Raw genomic sequence first — 24814 nt, 5'->3', positions numbered from 1 at the left:
ACATGCCCTTGACAGGAATCAAACCTGGGACCCTTCAGTCCGAAAGCCGATTGCTCTATCCACTGAGCTAAACCGGTTTCAACTCTCTTTCTGCTTTTAAGATTCTTTTGTTTTCTGACAGTTTGATTATGACAGGTCTATGGGATGGATTTCTTTAAGTTTATTCTAACTGGAACTTACCAAGCTTCTCAGATATGTAAAAATTAAAAAAGAAAAAAAAGAAAAGAAAAAGTTTTTAGCCCTTATTTTTACTTATTTATTTTTTTGTTAATCCTTATCTGAGGATATTTTTCTCATTGCTTTTCCAGAGACTGGTAGGGAGAGAAAGCATGTGGGGGTAAGGGGGAGAGAGCAAGAGGGAGAGGGAGGAGGACAAGGGGAGAGGGAGGGGTAGGGGTAGGGGGAAAGGGAGGGAGTGGGGGAGAGGGAGGAGAGAAAGAACAGGCCACATTGACAGATTGCCTTTTGCATGTACCCCAATCAGAGGTGGGGAATGAACCTGCAAGCCAGGTGTGTGTCCTTGACCAGGAATCAAACCTGTGACTCTCTGTTGTACAGGCTGACACTCAAACTACTGTCCAGGGCTTTGGCCATTATTTTCATGTTTTTGGCATATCTCATAATTTTTTTTTGTTAAAAACTGAACATCTATACTAGTAAAAGGGTAATATGCTAATTACACTTGGAGACCTTCTGGACAAAGCCATACTGGCAGGGCTGAGAAAGAGGCGGTTAGGGGCGTTCAGGCCAGGAGGGAGGACAGTTGGGGACGAGCAGGCCGGCGGAGGGGGGGCAGTTGGGGGTGAGGTCAGCAGTGGGGGGCAGTTGGGGAAGAGCAGGCTGACAGGCAGAGTGGTTAGGGGCAATCAGGCAGACAGGAGCTGAGCGGTGGTTAGGGGCAATCAGGCAGACAGGAGCTGAGCGGTTAGGAGCTAGTTGTCCTGGATTGCAAGAGGAATGTCCGACAGCTGATTTAGGCCCGATCCCACAGACTGTTTGCCCAAACTGTTATCCAATGTCTTAAGCAGCCATAATGTGCCTGTAATTGTTTTATTGATTTTAGGGAGGAGGGAGAAAGAGATGGAAACCCAGGCATGTGCCCTTATTGGAAACCAAAACTGGGACTTTCAGGTACAGGGAAGCCGCTCTAACCAACTGAGCCACATCAGCTAGGGCCTGCAATTGTTTTGACAGGCTTTTGTATTGGTGGAGTTCTGAATAAGGTCAAGTACAGAGAATCTTAAAAGTAGGGTGTTCCAAGAACCAACAGACAGGTCAAATTATGACAGTTCTCTGGGAAAGAGCATCTGAAAGTTCTACACCCATTCTGGTCTCTTTAGTGGCTGTCCAGTTACTGGTTTGTATGTAGGACTATTTTTTAAGGCTATTGTATGGAGAGCTGAGGATGGGACTTAGACAAGTTAAAGCTCATTGTTATGAGATTCAGCCAATTTTCTTGAATAAATACTTCTTGAATTGAGGCAAACTTTTGACTCATTTCCAGAATTCTGAAAAAGTTCATTCTGACAAGTATGACAATTTCCCCACTGCTTTTATGGAAGAGAGAATTTCTGTGAAGTCTTTTAAGTCACTTAAAAAAATATTTGTATTGATTTCAGAGAGGAAGGGAGAAGGATAGAGGGATAGAAACATCAATAATGGGAGAGAATCATTGATCAGATGCCTACTGCACTTCATCCTTCACTAGGAATCGAACCCGGCATGTGCCATGACTGGGAATTAAATCAAAACCTCTTGTTTCATAGTTAGATGCTTTTGAGTCACTTTTGATTTAAGATTCCATGATTCTAAATTTTCAGTGAATATTAACTATATTATCCACCATGTTTGGCATCTTTGGAAGTAACAATACCACCTCATTTGTACCATATTGAAAAATGTAGTATTCTACATATATAATAGATCATAATTTCAAAAACTTATTTTTTCAACAAAATGTTAAAGATAATATTTTATAAAACTTAGTATTTCCTTGCTTTCCCATATAAGTTATACTTCCTCAGTAATATGGACTTAAAATTAAAAATAAACAACAGTGATGTCTTTACGAGAGTGGTTCACAAAGTTTGATTCTAGGGGTAGCAATATCAGTATCTCATGGAAATTTGTTAAGAATATAAATTTCACTGCTGAAAAACGGTTTGGCTCAGTGGATAGAGCGTCGGCCTGTGGACTGAAAGGTCCCAGGTTCAATTCTGGTCAAGGGCATGTACCTTGGTTGCACATCCTACTGGGGATGTGCAAAAAGGCAGCTGATCGATGATTCTCTCTCATCGATGTTTCTCTCTGTCCCTCTCTCTTCCTCTCTATAAAAAAAATCAATAAAATATATTTTAAAAAAAGAATAAAAATTTCAGGACCTATTCAAGTTATACTAAATCAGAAAGCCTAGGGATGGGGATCTAGAAATCGATCTTTTAACAAGGCCTCAAGGTGATTCTGGTACAAGCTGAAAATTGAGAAAAGTTAAATTCTGTCTAATGAGGTATTTAAACTTGTTTCAAGGTCTATTTAGCTTTAATATCTTCTCATGTTTTTCTCCTGTTCATATGTTTTCGTATTGGTTTCAGGGTATTTCCATAGAGAAGCTTATGAGCATTGAAAATTTATGGTTATTAATGCATACTGCCAAAAAAGGCTATACAGGTATTGAATTTACACTCACATTAGGATGTGCAATTGTGCTGCACTATCTGGGACGTTCAGTTTTAAAACTGAGACTAAAGGGATTTCCAGATAAAGCTTTCAGTACTAAAACTGGGAAAGTTCTGAGTGAAGCAGGTTGTATTAATCAGACTAACATAATCTGGCAGTGTGTCAGTGACCCATATAAAATGGTTCCTCATTGACAATTTAAACACATTTACTTTGCTTTGAGGTTTTCGACCAGGGCTGGGGATCAAACCTGCAACCCACGCATGTGCCCTTGATTCGTACTAGGACCTGCGAGACTTGGTGTGCAGTTGATGCTCTAACTACTTAGTCCACTGACCAGGGCAATAATGTAACTTATTTTAAAATTTTAAATTACAATATAATTTATAAGAAAAAAATGTATAAATTTCAACAGTTCAGTTGGAAGAATTTTCAACAACTGCATGCACCTACGAAATCACAACCCCAAACAAGATATACCTCTCCATTAACCAATCCACATTTCCATTGTGTCTCTTTATTATAGTCAGCACCAACTTTCTGACTTCTATTAATACAAATTAGTGCTGCATGCTCATGATTAGCATGTAACTGGAATACATGCTAATTATTCACAATTATACAATTGCTGTAAGTATATTGTATAAACATACAACAATTTATTTAGCTACTTTACTGTTGATGAACACAAATTATTTCAAAATTTGGGTTATTATGAATACGACTGTTACAAACATTATTGTTAAAGTAATTTTTGTAGATATACGATTTTGTGGGTAAAATCTGGGTGATAGGTTAAATATGTTTAATTTCTCGAAAACATCCTCATAAGTTTTTATAGTGATTGTATTATTTTATCTGTCTACCAGTGATGAATGAGAGTTACAATAATTATTCCATACCCTCATCAATGTTTTATTGTCATCAACTTTTAAAAAATCATTTAACTGGGTGGATATGATAGGTGGTTATGACTTTAAACATCTGTTTTTATTTAGGCATAATTTATATTCAAAAAGTTAATTTTTTTTAGTTTACAGTTAAGAGTTTTGACTATTTAAAAAAAAACATATTTTATTGATTTTATACAGAGAGGAAGGGAGAGAGATAGAGAGTTAGAAACATCGATGAGAGTCATTGATCAGCTGCCTCTTGCACACCCCCTAGTGGGGATATACCCTCAACCAAGGTACATGCCCTTGACCGGAATCGAACCCGAGACCTTTCAGTCCCCAAGCCAGCGCTCTATCCATTGAGCCAAACCGGTTTCGGCAAGTTTTGACTATTTTAAATGTTGTGTAGCAACCGCCACAAGAGAGAGAAAAGTTTCATAACTCCCACTTCAATTCCTCCAAGTCTTTTGTCATATATAGGTTGCAGGAATATGGTGATACATGTTAAGTATGTGCAGGTAAGGATTAGGTGGCAAGAGGGATTGATTGATAGAAAACTATAAAAAGATACAATGTACATTTTTTAATGCTTTTACTATCCTGTTCTAGCAACATAAACCTTCAGTTTGAGGAGTATTTTCAGATTTTGTTTTCTTTATATTTTGTAGTTGAAAAGGTCTCTCTACAGATCTGTAAGAAATTATTTAAATAGTCATCAATATTGAATATTACTGGCAACACAGGATATAGGTTTGTTTCTATATCTCAGATTGTACAATTTTAAAGTGTTGCCTAAACTTTTTAATTAAAAACTAAACAGCATATGCAGGGGTCTTCAAACTACGGCCCGCGGGCCACATGCAGCCCCCAGGGGAGTCTGATCCTGCCCGCCAGGTTTTTTGGGCAGTGAGCGCAGCCAAGGTGTTACAGTAGGGATTAGTAGTTCATATAGTCCGGCCCTCCAGCTCTCTGAGGGACCGTGATCTGGCCCCCACTTTAAAAAGTTTGAGGACCCCTGGGGTGGGACAAAAGTAGGTTTATAGTTGTGAGTGTGTGAAACAGTTTATTTTTGTACTAGAGGCCTGATGCACAAGATTCATGCACTGGGGGTGGGAGCGGTCCCTTCAGCCAGGCCTGCACCATCTCACAGTCCAGGAGCCCTTAAGGGGATGTCTGACTGCTAGCTTAGGCCTATTCCCCCAGTCAAAAGCCAGGCTCAGGGCGGGTAAGCGCAGTGGTGGTGGCGGGAACAGGCCTAAGCCAGCACGCAGACATCCCCTGAGGGGTCCTGGATTGTGAGAGGGTGCAGCCCGGCTTCTGGCTGAGTGGTGCTCCCCCTGTGGGAGCGCACTGACCACCGAGGGGCAGCTCCTGCATTGGTGGTCAGTGCATGTCATAGTGACAGGTCATTTCGCCTTTCAGTCGATTTGCATATTATGCTTTTATTATATAGGATTACTGTTTGTTAATTATTGTATTCTTTTCCAAATAGCATGCATGAAGCAATATCTTCAAAGTACTGGACAACAACTATCAACCTAGAATTCTAGACTGAATTATATTTCCACATCAGGGTAAAATAAAGTTATTTTCAGACAAATGCTAAGAGTATTTGTCATCAAGAAATCATTGCCAGCCCCTGACCAGGGGATCAAAAAGTTTAACCCAATAGGAAGAAATGATGCCTTACAGCAGTTGTTCTCAACCTTTCTAATGCTGCGACCCTTTAATATAGTTTCTCTTGTTGTGGTGACCCCCAACCATAAAATTATTTTCATTGCTACTTCATAACTGTAATTTTGCTACTGTTAATGAATTATAATGTAAATATCTGTGTTTTCCGATGGTCTTAGGTGACCCTACTAGCGGTTTGTGACCCACGGGTTGAGAACCGCTGCTGTAGAGCCTAATGTAATATTTACATTACAATTCATTAACAGTTGCAAAATTACAGTTAAGAAGTAGCAACGAAAATAATTTTATGGTTAGGGGTCATCACAACACGAGGAACTGTATTAAAGGGTTGCGGCATTAGAAAGGTTGAGAACCACTGCCTTAGAGCATCATTCTGATATGCCAAGGTTATGGGTTCAATCCCCAGTCAGGACACATAGAAGAATCAAACAATGAAAGCACAAATAAGTGGAACAATAATCAGTGTTTCTCTCTCTTTCTCAAATCAATCAATCAATCATTTAAAAAAAAAATCACTGCTAAAGAATAATCCAAGGGCTCCCACTAAGTTGCATCTGGATATTTGAGGGGCACTTTTGCTTCTTACAATAACTAGGGAGTTCTTCTAGCAAGAGAATGGGCGCTTAAAAGGCTAAATTTTCTACAATGAACAAGACAGTCCTATACAATAAAACAAATCCCAATGCTGTTAGTGGCCTACACTAAAAAACACAGAAGGTATAAGAACAACAATAAAAAAAAGACAGAACAAATGGATTAACTGTTAAAAAAAAAAAAAAAGAAAAAAAGAAAGAAAGACTCAGTTTGAGGGATATAAAAGTGAAACAGAAGTAAAATACTAGAAACAGATCATTAGAATTAAAGTTTCCCAAAGTATGTGAGCCATTAGGTAGAACAGTAGAATTATTGATCGGTTTTAGTATAAAACTGAATAGACAACAGCCACATAAATGAACAAACTGAAAGTAAAAAGGGAAGAAAAGACGAAGTGAATGTTAAGCAAAAATGTTAGCAGTTACATTAATATCAGCAATATACCTTCCAAGATAAAAACCATTATTATAAATATAGGAGATCAATAAGTTCAACTCACGAGGAAGAAATGATGATTCTAAATTTAGTGCATTTAATAACATAGTTTCATACACACAATGAAAAAAATTGCTACAAGGATAAAGTGCTAAACCCATCATCATATTCAGACAGCTTAAAAAAAATCTTTTAAAACAACGTATTAAACAAATAACAGATTAGAACAAAGATCTAAACTAAACAAGTAGCAAGGTTGAGTTAACAGACATATAAAGACATAGGTTGAGTTAATAGACATAGTATAAAAGACATTTATAAAAATGACACTTATAAGTAAGCCAAATATCAAAATAAAATCTGTCATTATAGATCATGTTCTCTGACACCACTATAATTCTACAATTAAGCTGTAAAATGGTAAGATTAACTAAAATATCTCATACTTTTAGGATGTAAAATTTTTTTTTAATAATAGGTCATAGTTAAAATAAAAACACACACATTACTTTGATTAACATATCCTACCGATATAATACGATCTCCTTTTCTGAGTTCTCCACTAAGATCAGCAGGTCCTCCAGCCAAGATAAAGGAAATGAATATTCCTTCTCCATCTTCACCTCCTACAATGTTGAAACCAAGGCCTGTTGAGCCACGATGAAGAACAACTTTTCTAGGTTCCCTAAAAATTAAAATAAATATTTGTTTATCTTATAAATTTTATACAGAACTTGACAATGTATGAAAGAAAAAGCTTTCCCTATTGATAACTCATTTCAAACTATAAAGAAAGCTAGATGAAATATAAAAGGGTTTTTGAAATTGTAGAGTAAGGAATTCTTTCTAACGCTAGAAATTAGGCTTAAAAATTAAAAGTAAAAATCCTAATTTTATGTAAAAGCAAAATCCATGTTAAGAAACAAACATGAAACTAAAATAAAAGGAAGAAAACATGAAACTAAAACAGAAAGAAGAAAACAATGGGAAACTTTAAAAAAATGACATAAAGTGCCTACTCAGGGAATCTTGTATATATAATACACTTAGGAAAATTGATGTTGTGCACATTTTTTTTTTAAATATATTTTATTGATTTTGTACAGAGAGGAAGGGAGAGAGATAGAGAGTTAGAAACATCGATGAGAGAGAGTCATCGATCAGCTGCCTCTTGCACACTCCCCACTGGGGATATGCCCGCAACCAAGGCACATGCCCTTGACCGGAATCGAACCCGGGACCCTTCAGTCCCCAAGCCAACGCTCTATCAATTGAGCCAAACCGGTCTCGGCTGATGTTGTGCACATTTTATTGCCTATTTCCCCTACTTAGATTTTGTAAAAGGCAGATATCCCTTTGTCATAGAGAAGATAGGTCCTTTTTCCAATCCCAAAGGAATGAGTTCACGATTAACTTAAGCCAGTCATTAACCCTTTGCACGACCCTCTTCTGGCTTTTGAGAAATGGAGAGAAATTTCACTGTCATTTCCAAGGAAAGACAGACCCTAACAAGGACAAAGCACATTTGTTTGCCTCCCCTCCCAAAATAACACCCCCCACAAAAAAAAAAAAAAAAAAAATGAAAAACCCCCTTACTGGTTTGAACACATAACTATCATGAAGCTAGGTTCAAACAAAGAAACCATGGATCGAGGGTTGCTACATAAACATTGGAATTACCCACCTCCAGATTTTTTATATGAAACAATTAAATATATTTCTTAAGTCACATCCATTTATCTACCTACCTCTGCTTTTTGTCCCTTTTAAGATGCACTTTTTTTTTTTTTGCCCCACAAACCACCTATTTAAAATCTCTGAAATAAAAATATCTTAGCACTAATAATGTTTCACATTTGCTACCAGTTATACATAGTTGTGTGAAAATCAATCATCTCATCTCATCTGGTAAGACCATGAAAACTCCAGCAGCAGATTATTTTATATAATGAAATACAGAACATCACTTGACATTAGATTATATCCTATCTGATAACATTTTTAAAATTTAATCTGATTTTTCTAAAACATCACAGAAATCTATTGATAACAAAAGGCTTAGAAGAAGTAAATAACTTTTACAAATGCATTTTAGGAATACTTCCATATAATGTGAAATTAAGCTTTTTAAATATATGTCTACTCAAAACTTAAAATGGTATTTTCTAGTCAAACAGATGAACAGTTTTGCCAGTTCTTTTATAGTGTTAACAAAATTATATTTTCTTGTCAAAAATTGCAAAACTAAATATATACGGTTTAGGATATATAATATACACAAATATATATGAAAGAAAAAAGGGAATAAATCCAAAATTCAGGAAAGCAGTTAGCTTGGTGGGGCAGTGCAGAAAAGCAGGACATAGGGTAGGTTTCACTATAATGGTGATGTTTTATTTTCTTGTTAGATGCTTTAAACATATGTATGAATTCTACTTCTCTAGTAGTAAATAATACTTAATTAAAATTACCTGCTGAAATCCATTAGTATTTCAAGAGAAAAATAAATTCTAATTTTTTAAAAGCCCATGAAAAGATGCTTTGACATTATTAATAATTAAGAAAATGTGTAAAAGTCACAATATATCCAACTACTACAATGGTTATAAAACAAAACAGGGGGGAAAAAAAAGTGTTGGTGAGGATGTGGAAAAACTGGAATCCTAAAATTATTTATGGTGGGAATGTAAAATGATGTGGCTTCTATAGAAAATAGGTAGTTCCTCATCAACTTAAACAGTTACTATATGATCCAGCAATTCCACTCACAAATATCTAAAGCAGCAATTTTCTACATTTTTCATCTCATAGCACATATAAACTAATTACTAAAATTTGGTGGCACAATAAAAAACATTTTTTTTTGCTGATCTGACAAAAAAAGAAAAAGAAAAAAAAAAGGTATAGTTTTGATTCATTCACACCAGACAGCTATTGTTGTGGTGGCTATTGCCGTGTGTGTGTGTGTGTGTGTGTGTGTGTGTGTGTGTGTGTGTTAATAATGCAAAATATAGGTTTATTTGTACACACACCAATGAAGAAAAGCAGTCTTCTGTCAAATGGAGAAGACCAAGATTCCTAAGCACATGATATTTTTGGACCTACTACAATGGGAAGACATGCTTTGTTGCCTTCTGATGTTAAGGTCTATTGACCTAACACTTCAGCAGGCTATTACAATGGGTCTATCTCCTCCTGGGCCTGATTTGCCAATTGCTTATGATTTCCTAACTGGACTTGCAGGTGGTTTTCCTCACTCTAGAGCAGTGATTCTCAACCTTTCTAATGCCACGACCCTTTAATACAGTTCCTCATGTTGTGGTGACCCCCAACCAGCTTTTACGCTGGTTCCCCAGTTATTTATCTCAAGCCTCAAACATTGCAAGGCAAATTTTACTCCCACATTTTCTTAGATATTTCAGGAATTCTTTTCCATTTTCCCTCTTCACCTCAGCTTGGTCTTCAAAGAATTCGGCAAAAAGAGGTTGTATTGAGTCTTCGATGGAATTATAGGGCATAGATAATAAGCATTACTGATGTGTGGGAAGCCGTGTTCCGTGGGGCCCGAGGGCAAGGATGGAGCATAGGGTAGGGACGCCTACCTGCTCTCCTACAGGGGATTGAGCACAGGGTAGGGACGCCTACCCGCTCTCCCCTAAGCCTTCAGGGTCAACTAGGGACAGGGCAGACCATAGCCCCATTGTTAGGGAGTGCGTGTGATGCATGACTTATCTGGATGTTCTCAGCTAAGCTGTTCTCAATGATATCTAGCCAGATGCCTGCTCTATGTATCTTTTTCCAAGAATGCCTTAAGGAGCTGACGGGCGGCCTTGTCCTGGGAAAGGGGCACTTGGAGAAACGCCCAGAAAGGCCGCATAAATGTACGCCTGCAACTAATAAAGCTGCTGTAGTCTCACCATGGACTAGCAGTCCTCCTGAAGCCCCGCTTTCTCTTGTCTTTATTTCTCTTAAACCTCCTAGCCCTACCTTCAGGACCTGTGATACCGGCTGGATCTGGTACTGATATGCGGCTTATAGGATGCCACTTTATTAATAGCAACACTACACTCTTCAGAGAGTGGTTGATTGGCTGCCATCTCAGCTTTAGAGAAAACCCAGCATAAACAGCTGTGCTACTGTCACATTTTTGTTTTCTTTTTTGACAATTTAAGGGAAAAGCAGTCGGTGCTCCTGATTAAACATGTAAGTATTGAATGTTTTAAAAGTTCTTGTGGCACACTGACTGAAAATCACAGAAACTGATACTCACATGCCATTGTTTATAACAGCATTGTTCACAACACCCAAAAGATGGGGACCACTCAGGTGCCTGTCACAGAGGAATGGATGCACAACATGGGGTATACACACAAAGTGGAATATTATTCAGCCAAAGAAAGTAATGAAGTTCTATACATGCTACAGACAGACACAAAAGAATAAGTATTTTAAGATTCCACTTATATTAACAATATGGAATAGGCAAATTCATAGAGACAGAGAGTAGAGTAGTGGTTACCAGGAGGAGCAGGGAGGATAGGGAAATGGAGTTATTTCTTAGTGGTTACAGAGTTTGTCTGAGGTAAGGAAAAATTTTGGAAATATATAGTGGTGATGGTTGCATAATGTTATGAATGCAACTACTGCCACTGAATTTGCACATTTGAAAATGTAAAAATGGCAAATACTATGTTATGTATATTTTACCAAAAAAATCAGTGTTGTACACTTTAAATGGATGAACTGTATGTGGGTCATATCTGTTAAAAATAAACCTTTAAATCAACTGTTTGTTGTGATTACTTTTATTTTATTTAAGATTGGTAATGTGAGATAATCTTTGAAAGATTGCTTTAGGATCAAACTATGGAAAACTTCTGATGAAAAGGTGAAGGTTTGCCGAAACCGGTTTGGCTTAGTGGATAGAGCATCAGCTTGGGGACTGAAAGGTCCCGGGTTCGATTCCGGTCAAGGGCATGTACCTTGGTTGCGGGCACATCCCAGTAGGGGGTGTGCAAGAGGCAGCTGATCGATGATTCTCTCTCATCGATGTTTCTAACTCTCTATCTCTCTCTCTCTTCCTCTCTGTACAAAATCAATAAAATATATTAAAAAAAAGAAAAAGAAAAAGAAAAGGTGAAGGTTTTATACCTCAATATCTGAGCATAGTAGTGTAATTATCAAAAGGGAGTGATAAAACACACACCAATTTGGGAAGACATATCTAGTAACCAACCACCTGAATTTTATAGAAAAGTAGAGAAAACAGGTACTCCCATCATGCAATATTACAAAGTCCAATACAATATTTTAGAAAGGAGAAATACAAGTGAAAAAAAAGGGAAATAGCAATCAAGATGCTAGTACAACATACTTTTTAGTTTGAAAAATAAGCAGAGATTAAAGACTAGATAAGCCATTAATTATTCTCCTCTTTACTCCTATAAGCACTATTAGAAAGCAACAAAATTATTATGACAGACTAGAGACCCAGTGTTTAAATTTATGCACAGGTGGGGTCTGGCCAGCCCACCCCAATTGGGGCAGATTGGCCAGGGGGAGGGGCTGTGGGTAGTTGGCCAGCTGGCCCTGCCCCCCCAATCAAACTCCCGGATGAGGGGACAATTTGAATATTTGCCTTTTATTATATAGAATAAGTATAGGAGCATAGCCTAAACACTAATAGCTTTGAAAATTCATATAATCATCACAAACACTATGCTTTCTGCTGATTTTTATTGCAAACATAATTACTGCGCACCTTTTAAATTAAGTTCTCAACATTGCTAATTCTTATAGAAGAGGACAAAGACAAACATTCCTATATGACCTTAAAGAGATCACTGCTTAAAGGAGTCTGGTAAGTAAAGAATAATTAGACTTATGAAGGTTCAAAAATAATAATTATAACAATAATGCAATTAATAAAAACATAAAAAAGATATTAATTACCATACGTTTAATGGTAAGTGCTATAATATGAAATACTTATAACAAGTATAAAGCAAACTGTACAAACATGTATTACTATATTAAATGTGAAAAAGATCTAAAATACTTTTTCACTTTACTTTCCCCCTACATAGTTGGTGTTCTTTGGGAATAAAAAGAGAGTTAATCTACAAACTTGAGTGCAGTTAGTAATGTTAGTTGAAAGTATATTTTAGGTTTTATAGAAAATACTACTCGTTGAATTCTGAAAAATAAATGCTATAATATTATATGGCATATATTAGATAAAAATATATGAAAAGTTAGTTTTAAATATTCCTAAATATGTTCTTGACTTTTACCATATGTTCTTGACTTTTAGCTACTTTCTAATGATAATTTACCAATAATTAAAAAATAGCAATAAAATATTAAGAAAAAGCAGTGATTTATTTGGAATATAAAATATTTTTACATTTCAGTCTCTTCAATGAATTATCCAATGAAAAATTAAGGTTTAGGTTCCTCATCTGTCAATGAAAATTTAGTCCTAAAAATTATGGCTATCCTACGTGGCTGATTAGAACTCCACCTAATAGTTGGCTTTATGTAAGAAGGATGTATGTATGTTCAGTTCCTTACCGTGTAATTTCATCATCTCCAAGCATTGCTTTAGAAACAGGTGAGTATCTGGCTGGTGATGCTGGTGTCTGGCCCAAGTAGGAAGATGGGCTAACATGGTTATCAACGGGCTGAGAAGCAGCTTCAAAATAAAGAAAGCGAAAAACACTTGAAAAATGAAACAAGCTATTCAGTAGCACATTAGTGAATTAGAAAATTAATGTGTAATTCATATTTACATTTTCCTATAATACAATAGAATTTGTTAGAAAAGATTTGTCAGGTAAAAAAAAAATTGGACAAGGTCAAAGTTTCCAGGTAAAAACTAGTTCAAATATTCAGATCAGTAAAGCAAACTTGTAAAAACCAAATGATTAATAGTATGTTTCTAGTTTAGCATATAAGAAATGTGGAGATCATCACTTTGTCCTAAAACAACTAAAAAGCTAAACAAACTGAAAAAAATCAACAATTCTTTAATCCTTAGGTCACAGGGCAAACTGCTGTCTCTCAAATTGGAGAGATCGGCAGCAAACAGAGAATCACAACTTAGCCAGAACAGAAACCTCTGTGGGAAGAATTGCTGGAGAGAAGCCTGAATCATAATTGACAAGTTTTTGGAGGCTCAGAGTGGACAACTCTGAAAGTAAAAAACACCAGGTGGACCCTGTCATCCAGGAACTCCACATTTTTATAAATTTTACCTCCTGGATCTCTATAGGGTCTTAACAGTGAATACTGGGGGGTAGGGTGGGGGAGGAATGCCCTTGTGCTTCTTTGCAGGAGGAAAGGAAAAAGAATCATTTTGGAAGACACAGCATTCTGTTCTTCTCAACAGAGTCTGCCCCTAGGAGGAACTATTAACTAGACCCTAACCTGCTGAGCTTTAATTGGGTAATAATCAACTCCAGCCCACTCTACCATCCCGTCACACCTATCTAAGGGAGGAGGTGGGAAATTCTGAGAAGCACTGTAAAAGCTCACATTCCAGAGGCGCAAATTAAAAGACTAAGACCTAATCATAGGACTATATATACAACATTTTCCTTCCCCCCAAACTGTATCACCACATCATTAAAGGCCTATTTATTAGCAGCTCCTTTTACCCAGTACATCATGCTTAGTTATCAAGAAATTTTTTTTAAAGACATACTAAGAAGCAAAAACACAGTTTGAAGAGAAAGAGCAAGCATCAGAATCAGACTCAGATATGAAAGCAATGTTGAAATTATCAGACCAGGAATTTGAAACAATGGAGAGTATATTAATGGCTCTAACAAAGAAGCCGACAGTATGCAAGAACAGATGAGCAATGTTAAGTAGAGAGATAGAAATTCTAAGAAACAAAAAAGAAATACTGGAGGTAAAAAACACTGTAATAGAAATAAATAATGCCATTGATGGGCTTATTAATTGTCTGAATACAGCTGAGGAAAAAAAAAAAAATCTCTGAGCTTGAGGATATCACAATAGCAACTTCTAAAACTAAAAAGTAAAGACAAAAAGGACCGATCAACAACCTAGTAAAACCAAAACAGAATAACCAAGAACTGTGGGACAACTATAAAAGGTACACATAATAAAAATACCAAAAGGAGAAGGTGAGAAAGGAATAGAAGAACTATTTGAAACAAAAATGATTGAGAATTTACCCAAATTAATGTCAGACACCAAACCAAAGATCTAGGAAGCTCTATGCAGTATAAATGCCAAGATAATTAGACCTAGGCAAATCCTTTTTAAATTATACAAAGTCAAAGAAAAAAGGGGAGGGAAAGGAAAATATTCCAATAAGAAACCACAGAATTCCCCCTCCCCCACCAACCTCATTCATAAAGGTGCAAAAATGAGAATTATATCTGATTTCTTTTCAGAAACCATTCAAGCAAGAATGTGGAAATATTTAGTGTTAAGAGAAAAAAAATACATCCTTACCCTGTATTGTGGGAATTTGTTGCTAGTACACTTGCCATTTCAAATGTGTGAAGACATTCTTCAGAGAGAAGAAAAGTCAGTAGGTCAGAAACTCAGTTATATGCAAAGAAAGAAAAAGCATAGAAGAAAGAATAAAATAAAAACTAATTTTTCTTATTGATCTGACAGATAATGTTCAAAATAATGACAGCAAAACTGTATTCAACTATGTTTGAGTGGGTGTACACATGTGCACTTATGTATAAATGAAATAAATATTAGCAATAACGCAAAAGATGGGAAGAAAAATTTAGGATTATTTTGTTATTATTAGACAAGATCAGACTCATTCAAGGTAGTATGGCCATCGACTACATTGTTATTATTAGGTACTCACACTATCTGTGAAGCTGTATAGTGTTATCTGAAAGTGAATTTGGATTACTTGTACATGTATATTGCAAACTCAAGTGTGAGCACTAAGCCAGAGTAAAAAGAAAGTAAGTGACATTATAAGAAAGGAGAGAAAATGAAATAATATAAAATACTTAATAAAAACCATAAAAGGCTGAAAAAAAGTGAATGACAAATATAAGAACAAAAAAGTGCAACAAATAGAAAACTAACAAATATAATACATATTCTAATTATATAATCACTCTGAACACCAATGGACTACATGCACTAATTATAAGGTAAACATGGTCAAAGTGAATAAAAAAACCCAGACTTAACTATATTTTGTCTACAAGAAACACACTTAACAATCTTTAATATGTACGCACCTATAATAGTGTCAAACTACATGCAGTCAAAACAGATAGAACTGCATCCACAGCCTCTTATTACAAATAGACAGACACAGCAGCCAGAAAATTAGTAAGGATATAGTTGAACTTAACATTATTAATCAATTGGATATAATAAACAAGAATAGACTATTTCAACCAACAGGAACAAAACACACATTCTTCTGAAGTTCACATGGAACCTTCACCAAGATAGACCACATCCTGGGCCATAAAACACATCTTAATAAATTTAAAAGATAAAAGATACAATGTCTGCTCTCAGATTACAATAGAATTAAACTAGAAATATGTAACAAAATGCTAGTTTAAAAATCCTAAAATACATGGATATGAAATAACACACTTCTAAATAGCACATGGGTCAAAGAAGAAATCTCCAGAGAAAATAAGAAATGTTTTGAACTAAATGAAAATTTGCTGTAGTATTGAATGCATTTGTTAGAAAAGAAGGTCTAAAATGAGTCATCATAATTTCCACCTTATGAAACTAGAAGAAAAAGAGCAAATTAAATTGAAAGTAAATTAAACTGAATTAAAAAATTAACTACCACACAAAATAGACTCAAAATAGAGAGCAGACAGCTGTGGTGGGGAGCAGGGAAGGGTGGAGGTGGGATAAAGGGATTGAGCAAAAAAGAAAAAGAAAGAAAACTCATGGACATGGACATCAGTGTGGTGATTATAGGATGGAGGTGGAAGAGGGTATAAAGGAGGCAAATGGTGATGGAAAAATAAAATTAAAAACAAATATTAAAAGAAGAAAAGAAATCAATGAAATTAAAAATAGGAAATCAATAGAGAAAAAGCACCAAAACCACAGCTGGTTATTTGAAAAGATCAATAAAATAAAAAGCCTGCAGCCAGGCTAACTACAAAAAAAAGTCAAGAAATTATTAATATCAGAAATGAAAAGGGGACACTACTACAGATCCCAGCGACATTAAAATGATAATAAAGGAATATTGGAACAACCCTCTACTCCCAAGTTTTATAACTTACATGAAAAGGACTAATTACTTGAAAGACACACTTTGCTAACTCACAGACAAAATAAACCATCTAAACAGGCCTATACTTATTATAAAAAACTAGAGGCCCGGTGCACGAAATTCATGCATGGGAGGTGGAGGGTCCCCTCAGCCCAGCTTGCATGATCTTCAATCTGGGACCCCCTTAGGGGATGTCTGATTACCGGATGATCCTAAACCGGCAGTCGGATATCCCTTTCACAATCCTGGACTGCTATCTCTTAACTGCTCACTTGACTGCCTGCCTGCCTGCCTGATTGCCCCTAACTGCCCCCGCAACCCCCGCTAGCCTGATAACCCCTAACTGCCTCTGCCTGCTGGCCTGATTGTCCCCAACTGCCTCCCCTCTTCCCCCCGCCATCCTGGTTGCCCCTAACTCCCCCTCCCCGCGTTGGCCTGGTTGCCCACAACTGCCCCGGCCCTGCAAGCCTGGTCGTCCCCAAATACCACCCCCTGGTGGCCTGGTCGCCCCACGCAGCCTGCTGCTCAGTTGTGTGGTTGTCCCTCACTAACGCCCCTGCTGGCCTTGTCGCCCCATGTAGTCTGTTCAGTTGACCGTTTGGTTGTTTCAGTTGCGATGGTCACTTAGGCTTTTATATATATATAGATTGAATCAATAACTGATAACCTTCCAAAGCAGCAGCAGGTTCAGATGTGTTTACTAGTGAATTCTACCAAAAATTTAAGGAAGAAATTATAACAATTCTTCATAGTTTCTTCCAGCAGATAGAAGCCAAGGGAATATTTCCTAACTTATTCTATGAACCCAGCTTCAGCCGATTAACAAAACCAGACAAAGAAATTACAAAAAAGAAAAACAAAAAACCCCTATAGAACATCTTTTATAAACATAGATGAAAAAATGTTCAACAAAATATTACCAAAAAAATTCAAGAATGTATAAAAATAATTATGTACCACAAGCATCTGAGATTTGCAATAGACAGTCAAATAATATGCAAGGCTGGTTTAACCTTCAAAAATCAATTAATATGATCTAACACATCAATAGGCTAACACAACAATAGGCTAACACAAGATCAAATCAACAAATGCAGAAAAAGCATTTAATGAAATCCAGTATCAATTTATGATAAAAACTTTCTGTAAACTAGGAATAGAGGGAGTGTCTTCAACTTAATAAAAAAGTAATCTAACCGAAACCGATTTGGCTCAGCAGTAGAGCGTAGGTCTGCGGACTGAAAGGTCCCAGGTTCAATTCCAGTCAAGGGCATGTACAGTGGTTGCGGGCACATCCCTGGTAGGGGGTGTGCAAGAGGCAGCTGGTCGATATTTCTCATCTACGTTTCTAGCTCTCTATCGGTCTCCTTTCCTCTCTGTAAGAAAAATCAATTTAAAAAAAAAGTAATCTACAAAATTCCTACAGCTAATCTCATACTTAATGGTAAGATCCTTGAAGCTTTACCATTGAGATTAGGAACAAGTGAAGGATGCCCCAGCAAAAGCAATAAGATAAGAAAAGGAAGTAAAAGGCACATATATTAAGAAGAAATAAAAATGTCTTTGTATGCAGATGTCATCATTATCTGTGTAGAAAATCTGAAAAAAATTGACCAAAAAACCCCTTTTGGAACTAAGCAGCAATCATAGCAAGGTTGAAAGATAGAGGTTAATATATATAATAAAAGTAAACTGTTTTCTTATATAATAAGAAGCTGAATTTGAAATAAAAAACTCAATACCACTTACATTAGCACCCCCTAAATTATATAGCATGTGTAAATAGATCTAATAAAAAAAAAAAAAAAATATATATATATATATATATATATATATATATATATATATATAATTTATGTGAGAAAAACTACAAAACTCTGGTGAAAGATATGAAAGAGTTAAATAAATGTAGAGATATTCCATGTTCATAAATAGGAAGACTCAATATTGTGAGATATTAGTTCTTAATAACTTGATCTATAGATTCAATGCAAACTCAGTCAAAATACCAGCACATTTTTTGAAGATATTGTCAAAATGATTCTAATGTTTACACAGAGGCAAAAGACCCAGAATAGCCAACGCAATACTGAACAAGAAAAAAGTTGGGAAACTCACACTGAAGACTTCCTATAAAGCTACAGTAATCAATGCCATGTGGCATTGGCAAAAGAATAGCAAAACAGATAAATGGAACAAAATAGGGAATCCAGAAACAGACCCATATAAATATAGTCAACTGATCTTTGACAAAGAAGCAAAGGCAATACAATGGAGCAAAGATAGTCTTTTTAACAAATGATGCTTGGAACATCTGGATATCCACATGCAACTGAATCTAGACATAAACCTTACAAAAATTAACTCAAAATGGATCACAGACCTAAACATAAAAAAACGAAACTATAAAACTCCCTAGAAGATAATACAGAAGAAAATCAAGATGACCTTGGGTTTGGCAATGACTTTTAGATACAACATCAAAAGCATATTCCATGAAAGAAAGAAGTGACAAGCACTACAATTGATTAAAATTAAATGTTTATGTTATGTGAAAGACAATGTCTAGAGAATTAAAAGATTAGACAAAGACTGGGAGAGAATATTTGCAAAAGACATATCTGATAAAGGACTGTTAGGCAAAATATATAAAGAACCCTTATCAATAAGACAACAACAACAACAAAAAAACACTTTAAAAAATGTGCCAAAATATGTAAAGTTGAGCATAGGGAATATAATCAATAATACTGTAAAAATGATGTATAGTTCCAGATGGGTACTAGATTTTTTAAGGCAATCACTTTGTAAGGTATATAAGATGTCTAATTACTATGAGGTACACCTGAAACTAATATTACAGGTCTACTGTAATTGAAAAAAAAAAAAAAGTGTCAAAAACCTTTAAGAGACATTTCACAAAAAAAGATATACAGATGGCAAATAAGCATACGAAAAGATACTCCCCATCATATATGTTATTAGGGAAATGCTAATTAAAACAATGAGATACTGCCAATTACAGAACACTGCTAACATCAAATGCTAGTGAGGATAAGGAGCAACAGGGATTCTCATATTTTGCTAGTAAGACTGCAAAATGATACAGCTACTCTGAAAGCCAGTTTGGCTGTTTCTTTCTTTCTTTTTTTTTTTAAAAACCAATTAATTTTTTATTTTTTAACATTTAAAGAAAGATGATCTTAAACATAATAATGTTACAAACAATAAACCTTAATATTTCTTATAATGCTGGCTTGGTAATGATGAATTCCTTTTTTTTTGGTCTGGGAAGCTTTTTATTTGACTATTTTGAATGATAGCCTTGCTACATGTAGTAATCTTGGTCTCAGATCCTTGCTTTCAATTACCTTGAGTACTCCATTCCATTCCCTTATGGCCTGTAGAGTTTCTGATGAGAAATCAGCTGTCAGCTTATGGGAACTCCTTTGTAGGTAACAGTTTTCTTTTCAATTGCTGCCTTTAAGATTTTCTCTTTGTCTTTAATTTTTGGCATTTTAATGTGTTTGGGATTCTTTGTGCCTCCTGAACTTGTGTGACTTTTTCCTTTACCAGGTTAGGAAAGTTTTCTGCCATTATTTCTTCAAACACCTTCTCTATGCCTTTCTCACTTTCTGCCTCTGCTGGCACACCTGCTATTCTAATATTGTTACATTTCATATTGTCCCCAGGTCCCTTAAGCTGTCCTCCTGTTTTTAATTGTCCTTTTCTTTCTTTTTTTTTTCCCCAAAATATATTTTATTGATTTTTTACAGAGAGGAAGGGAGAGAGATAGTTAGAAACATCGATGAGAGAGAGTCATCGATCAGCTGCCTCTTGCACACCCCTACTGGGGATATGCCTGCAACCAAGGTACATGCCCTTGACCGGAATCGAACCCGGGACCCTTCAGTCCCCAAGCCGACACTCTATCCAATGAGCCAAACCGATTTCGGCAATTGTCCTTTTCTTTTTGGTTCTCTGATTGAATGATATTTTCAACTCTGTCTTCTAATTCACTGATTCGATCTTCAGCTTTCCTTAATCTGCTGTGTATTCCTTCCATTGTGTTCTTTGTGTTATGACATTCTTTATCTCAGACTGTTCTTCTTTCATAGTTACTACATCTTTTTTCATACTGTTGAGCATTTTAGCATCATTAACATAATAAACAGAGTAATTACCATCATTATTACTCTGAATTCTGTTTCAGATAAATTTCTTATTTCTGCTTCATTTATCTCTTCTTCTGGAGAATTCTCTAGTTTTTTCATTTGAGGGTTGTTTCTTTGTCTCTCATTTTGGTTGTCTGGGTTTGTGACTATGTTTTAAGTAGTCCTCTATACCTCTCAATGTCTAGTGCAAGACAGTGTTCAAGGGTGTTTCTGACTAATTGGATCAAGCAAAGACTCAGAGACTGTCTAGGTCTACAGATTGATAGGATTCTGACCTGAACAGTCCCAGGCAATCGCCCTCAGGTGTGGTGAGAGTTTTTATCAAAAGGGTGGAGCAGTTGCTTCTCCCTGGAGGCTAACAGTTACTTTTAATTTCTTAAGTAGCCACAGGGCAAGGTGTTTTCCAATAGGGTGTGTTGAAAGTCTTCCCCTGAAGAAAGACAAATGTGTATGTGGTAAAGATGTCCTCTGTTGTGTGAGTGAATGACTTAGCCCAGGAAACTTGGGGTGTCTGCCTTCTGAGCTCTATCCCCCAAGCCCCTAGTCCTGGGTTCTGTTCTCACAGCTTCAGTCCACTTCATCCTCCCTCTGCCAGAGCACAAGGTGTGTGGCTTCACAGGGAATTTTTGTGCATTTACCCTTTAAGAGGGTGCCTGAACTTTCAGCTGCCACTCCCTGGCAGACAGCACCCTGCTGCTTTTCACAGCTGGATGTTATGTCGGTACCCTCCTCAGATTTGGTGCTCTCTTCTGGGGAGCCCAGCTTGGGGATTAGATTCCAGAGTTCTCAGTGGTATCCCGCCACCCCCACTCCAGCTGAGATAGCTCTCCGGGACTTCAGTTCCTGTCTGTGGGCACTGGACCAGCCCTTTTGCGCTGCTGTCCCTCCTACAGTCTCTATGAGGTCTCCACCTTCAGTCGTGGATATCAGGATTCTCTCCTGTGAGTTTTCTGTTGATTATTCAGGAAGCCTTTCTGTATTTCAGTTGTAATTCCAGCTTGTTCGTGGGAGCATGTCTGTGCAGCAGCCACCTACTCCGCTGCCATTTTTAATCTCCTTGGCTGTTTCTTATAAAACTAAATGTATTCTTAGCATATGAACCAGTAATTGCAGTCCTGGGTATTTACTCCAAAGGAGTTGAAAACTTATGTCTAAAGAAAAACCTGTTCATGGATGTTTATAGCAGCTTTATTCATAACTGACAAATCTTAGAAGAAACCAAATGTTCCTTCATAGGTGAATAAATAAAATGTAGTATATCTGGACAAAGAGTTATCCAGCACTAACTCCAGCCATGAAAAGATATGACAGAACCTTAAATGCATATTACTTCAGGAAAAATCCAATCTCAAAAGGCTATATCTATATGATTCCAACCATGTGATATGATTGGAAAAGGCAAAACTATGGAGGCTGAATTTTTAGGGTAATGAAAATATGCTGGATGATACTATAATGGTAGATATATGACTTTATGCATTTGCTCAAACCCACAGAATGTACACCACCAAAAGTGAATCCTAATGCAAACTAGGGGCTTTGGATAATGATGTGGTGATGTAGGGTCATCAACTGTAACAGATGTATCACTCTGGTGGGTGATGTTGATAATAGGGGAGGCTGTGCGTATGGAAGCAGGAGGTATGTGGAAATTCTTTACCTGCTACTTCTTTTTATTGAGAACCTAAAATTGCTCTAATATGTATTAAAAGATGTCTATGCCCTGACACTAGTTCAGATCTGTCAATCCAATTTATAATTATCCTTTTTAATGTACCTATAAAGCAAAAGCACCATAAAAGCAAGTAACAGCCTTGGCAGGTATGGCTTAGTTGGTTGAACTTTGTCCCATGCACCAAAGGTCACTGGTTAGATTCCTGGTCAGGGAACATGCCTGGGTTGCAGGCTCGACCCCCAACTGGAGGGGGGGGCAGGTGATCGATATTTCTCTCTCACATTGATATTTCTCTCTTCCTCTTTTTCTCAAATTGATAAAACATTTTAAATAAAAAGCAAAAATTAAAAAAATAACCAAAAACAATTGGTTCACTTAAATAATAATATATATTATATATAGGCTGTAATTCTAGCAAGAGCTAAGAACAGAAAATTAAAAATTAATTTTTAAGGAGTTAAAAATTAGAGAAATGAAAGCTTCACAAAAAAGGGTCAGATAACACAATGCTATTTCCAAAACCAAAATCCTAGGTTAAGAGACTCCTGAAAGAACTATAAAACAAGAAAGCTTAATTTATTGTCCTTAGATATCAAGATACTCCAAGTTTGGGAAAGAAGCAAGTAGAACTTGAAGTGGTGAGAGATATGTGGCCAAATCAAAAATTTCACAGGTCTTCTAGTAGAAGAGAATATAAATTAAAAATGCAAAAGCATGGGCATTTTAATGTCAGCAGAGAAACTATGCAACATATTTTTATGGGTACCATATTTTGGTTATTATACATATTTTGATTATAATCACAACAGTGTGGACCCATCTGGGATTTATGGTCATAACTTTAATTACGATTCTGTGCTTTTCTTTTCTCCAGTCATGTTCTGCTTTTTAGGAAGCAGAAAAGAAGGAAGATAACAGAATGAACCAGAATTAGGATTCTGCCAATGAAAGAGTGGGCAAGAGAGACATGTGCAAATAAGAGAATATTATGACAAATTATGCAAGCTAAGCTTGAAAAATAGTAAACAAATGGAGACACAAGGGGTCAAGACCAAGTAATAGCATCAAATGATTAAAGGTCAAAGTGAGGACGAATTTTAGGATAGGAGTAAATGAAATAAAAAGTGCAGTAAGAGAATGGGATGGCTTTAATCAAGATTATAGAGTCAGTGAAGATACTGATGATCAGATCTAAATTATTATCTTTGAAGCAAGTATCTGAGCTGGAGAGCAGGATGATTAAAGAGGAAAAGAACAGTTAACAAAGTCTCCAGGCTGTTGAGTGAATTATCAGTGTGGATTCTGAATGGATATCACTAAGAATGACAACATGAACAGTAGTAGCAAGGAGAACAATGGGCCTGACACTGAAATTTTCAGTGACTAAAGCAGGATTGAAGAAGAGGAAACCAGATAACATAAGGGACAGGAAATAGGTTAAATAATCTGAAGGCAACGGCTTTAGGAAAGCTAATAGGTAAAAATCATTTATGTAAAAAAATATTTAAACACAAATATTTAGGAAAACCACAAATTATTTAGAAGCTGCATATATAGTATGAACATGAATTGAAAGTATATAACAACACCCATAACTGTAGTTTCCTAAGAAGAGAAGGGAATGGAAACAGAACATTGTGATAAAGTTAAACTAAGAAGGTAAACTTCAATATTTTTACAATGACTTTTAAACTGGTGTGCTGCAAGAATTTTTAAAACATGCAATACCTGACTATTTAGTCAAGGACACTGACCTCTTTTCCCTTAGATTATCAAATAACAAAAAAATTATAAAATCCAACACAATAATAACTAATTGGTGTGAATGGTCTGTCTTGAACTGTAAATATATAAGGTCATATAAAGAGTTGCATCTTATTGGTCACATCTTATCTAATAAAAGATTAATATGCAAATCAACCATCATTCCGCAACACCCACCAGCCGAACAGGAGTGAGTATAAAAATTAACCCAACCAAGATGGTTGCAGCCACAGAGAGAGCAGGAGTGAGGCTTGGGTTTTCCCTGGTGATGGAGGAAGCCAAGTTTCTGCACACCCTGGCTGCCCCAGGCCTCCACTTAAGTTTACAAAGTTTCAATTACAGAAAATAAATAAATCCCAACAGAAATGGCTGCCACCATGGAGCGAGCAGAAGGTTTGGCTCTACTCCGGGCTACAAAGTTTCATTGTAGAAGATAAATCCGATACCAGGGCTTCAGCTTGGGTTGCCGGGGGCTGTGGCCGGCCTGCAAACCACCACAGGCCCCTTGCTCAGGCCGACCCACATCCCAAAGGAACTCCCACCCTGAGCCGAGACACACTTCAGGGCAAACCAGCTGGCCCCCACCCATACACCAGGACTTTATCCAATCTAAAAAAAGAATAATATGCAGATTGACCAT

General features: G+C 36.5%; 1 protein-coding gene across 10 annotated transcripts in view; it reads right to left on the bottom strand.

Annotated features, from left to right (window-relative positions):
* The window catches only part of DLG1 (discs large MAGUK scaffold protein 1), a 237004-nt gene that overhangs the window by 69438 nt on the left and 142752 nt on the right, over positions 1-24814 (bottom strand). For all 10 annotated transcript variants that reach the window (XM_084871554.1, XM_084871550.1, XM_084871555.1 and 7 more), the window contains 2 exons: positions 12867-12987; positions 6822-6978 (listed from right to left, as the gene is read on the bottom strand). In XM_084871554.1, the coding sequence (XP_084727680.1) occupies positions 6822-6978; positions 12867-12987 (278 nt within the window). The remainder of the gene's footprint in view (positions 1-6821; positions 6979-12866; positions 12988-24814) is intronic.

This window comes from Pipistrellus hanaki (assembly GCF_964339955.1).
Source record: "Pipistrellus hanaki genome assembly, chromosome: 2".
Taxonomy (NCBI): domain Eukaryota; kingdom Metazoa; phylum Chordata; class Mammalia; order Chiroptera; family Vespertilionidae; genus Pipistrellus; species Pipistrellus hanaki.
This window is presented reverse-complemented; position numbering and strand designations above follow the sequence as displayed.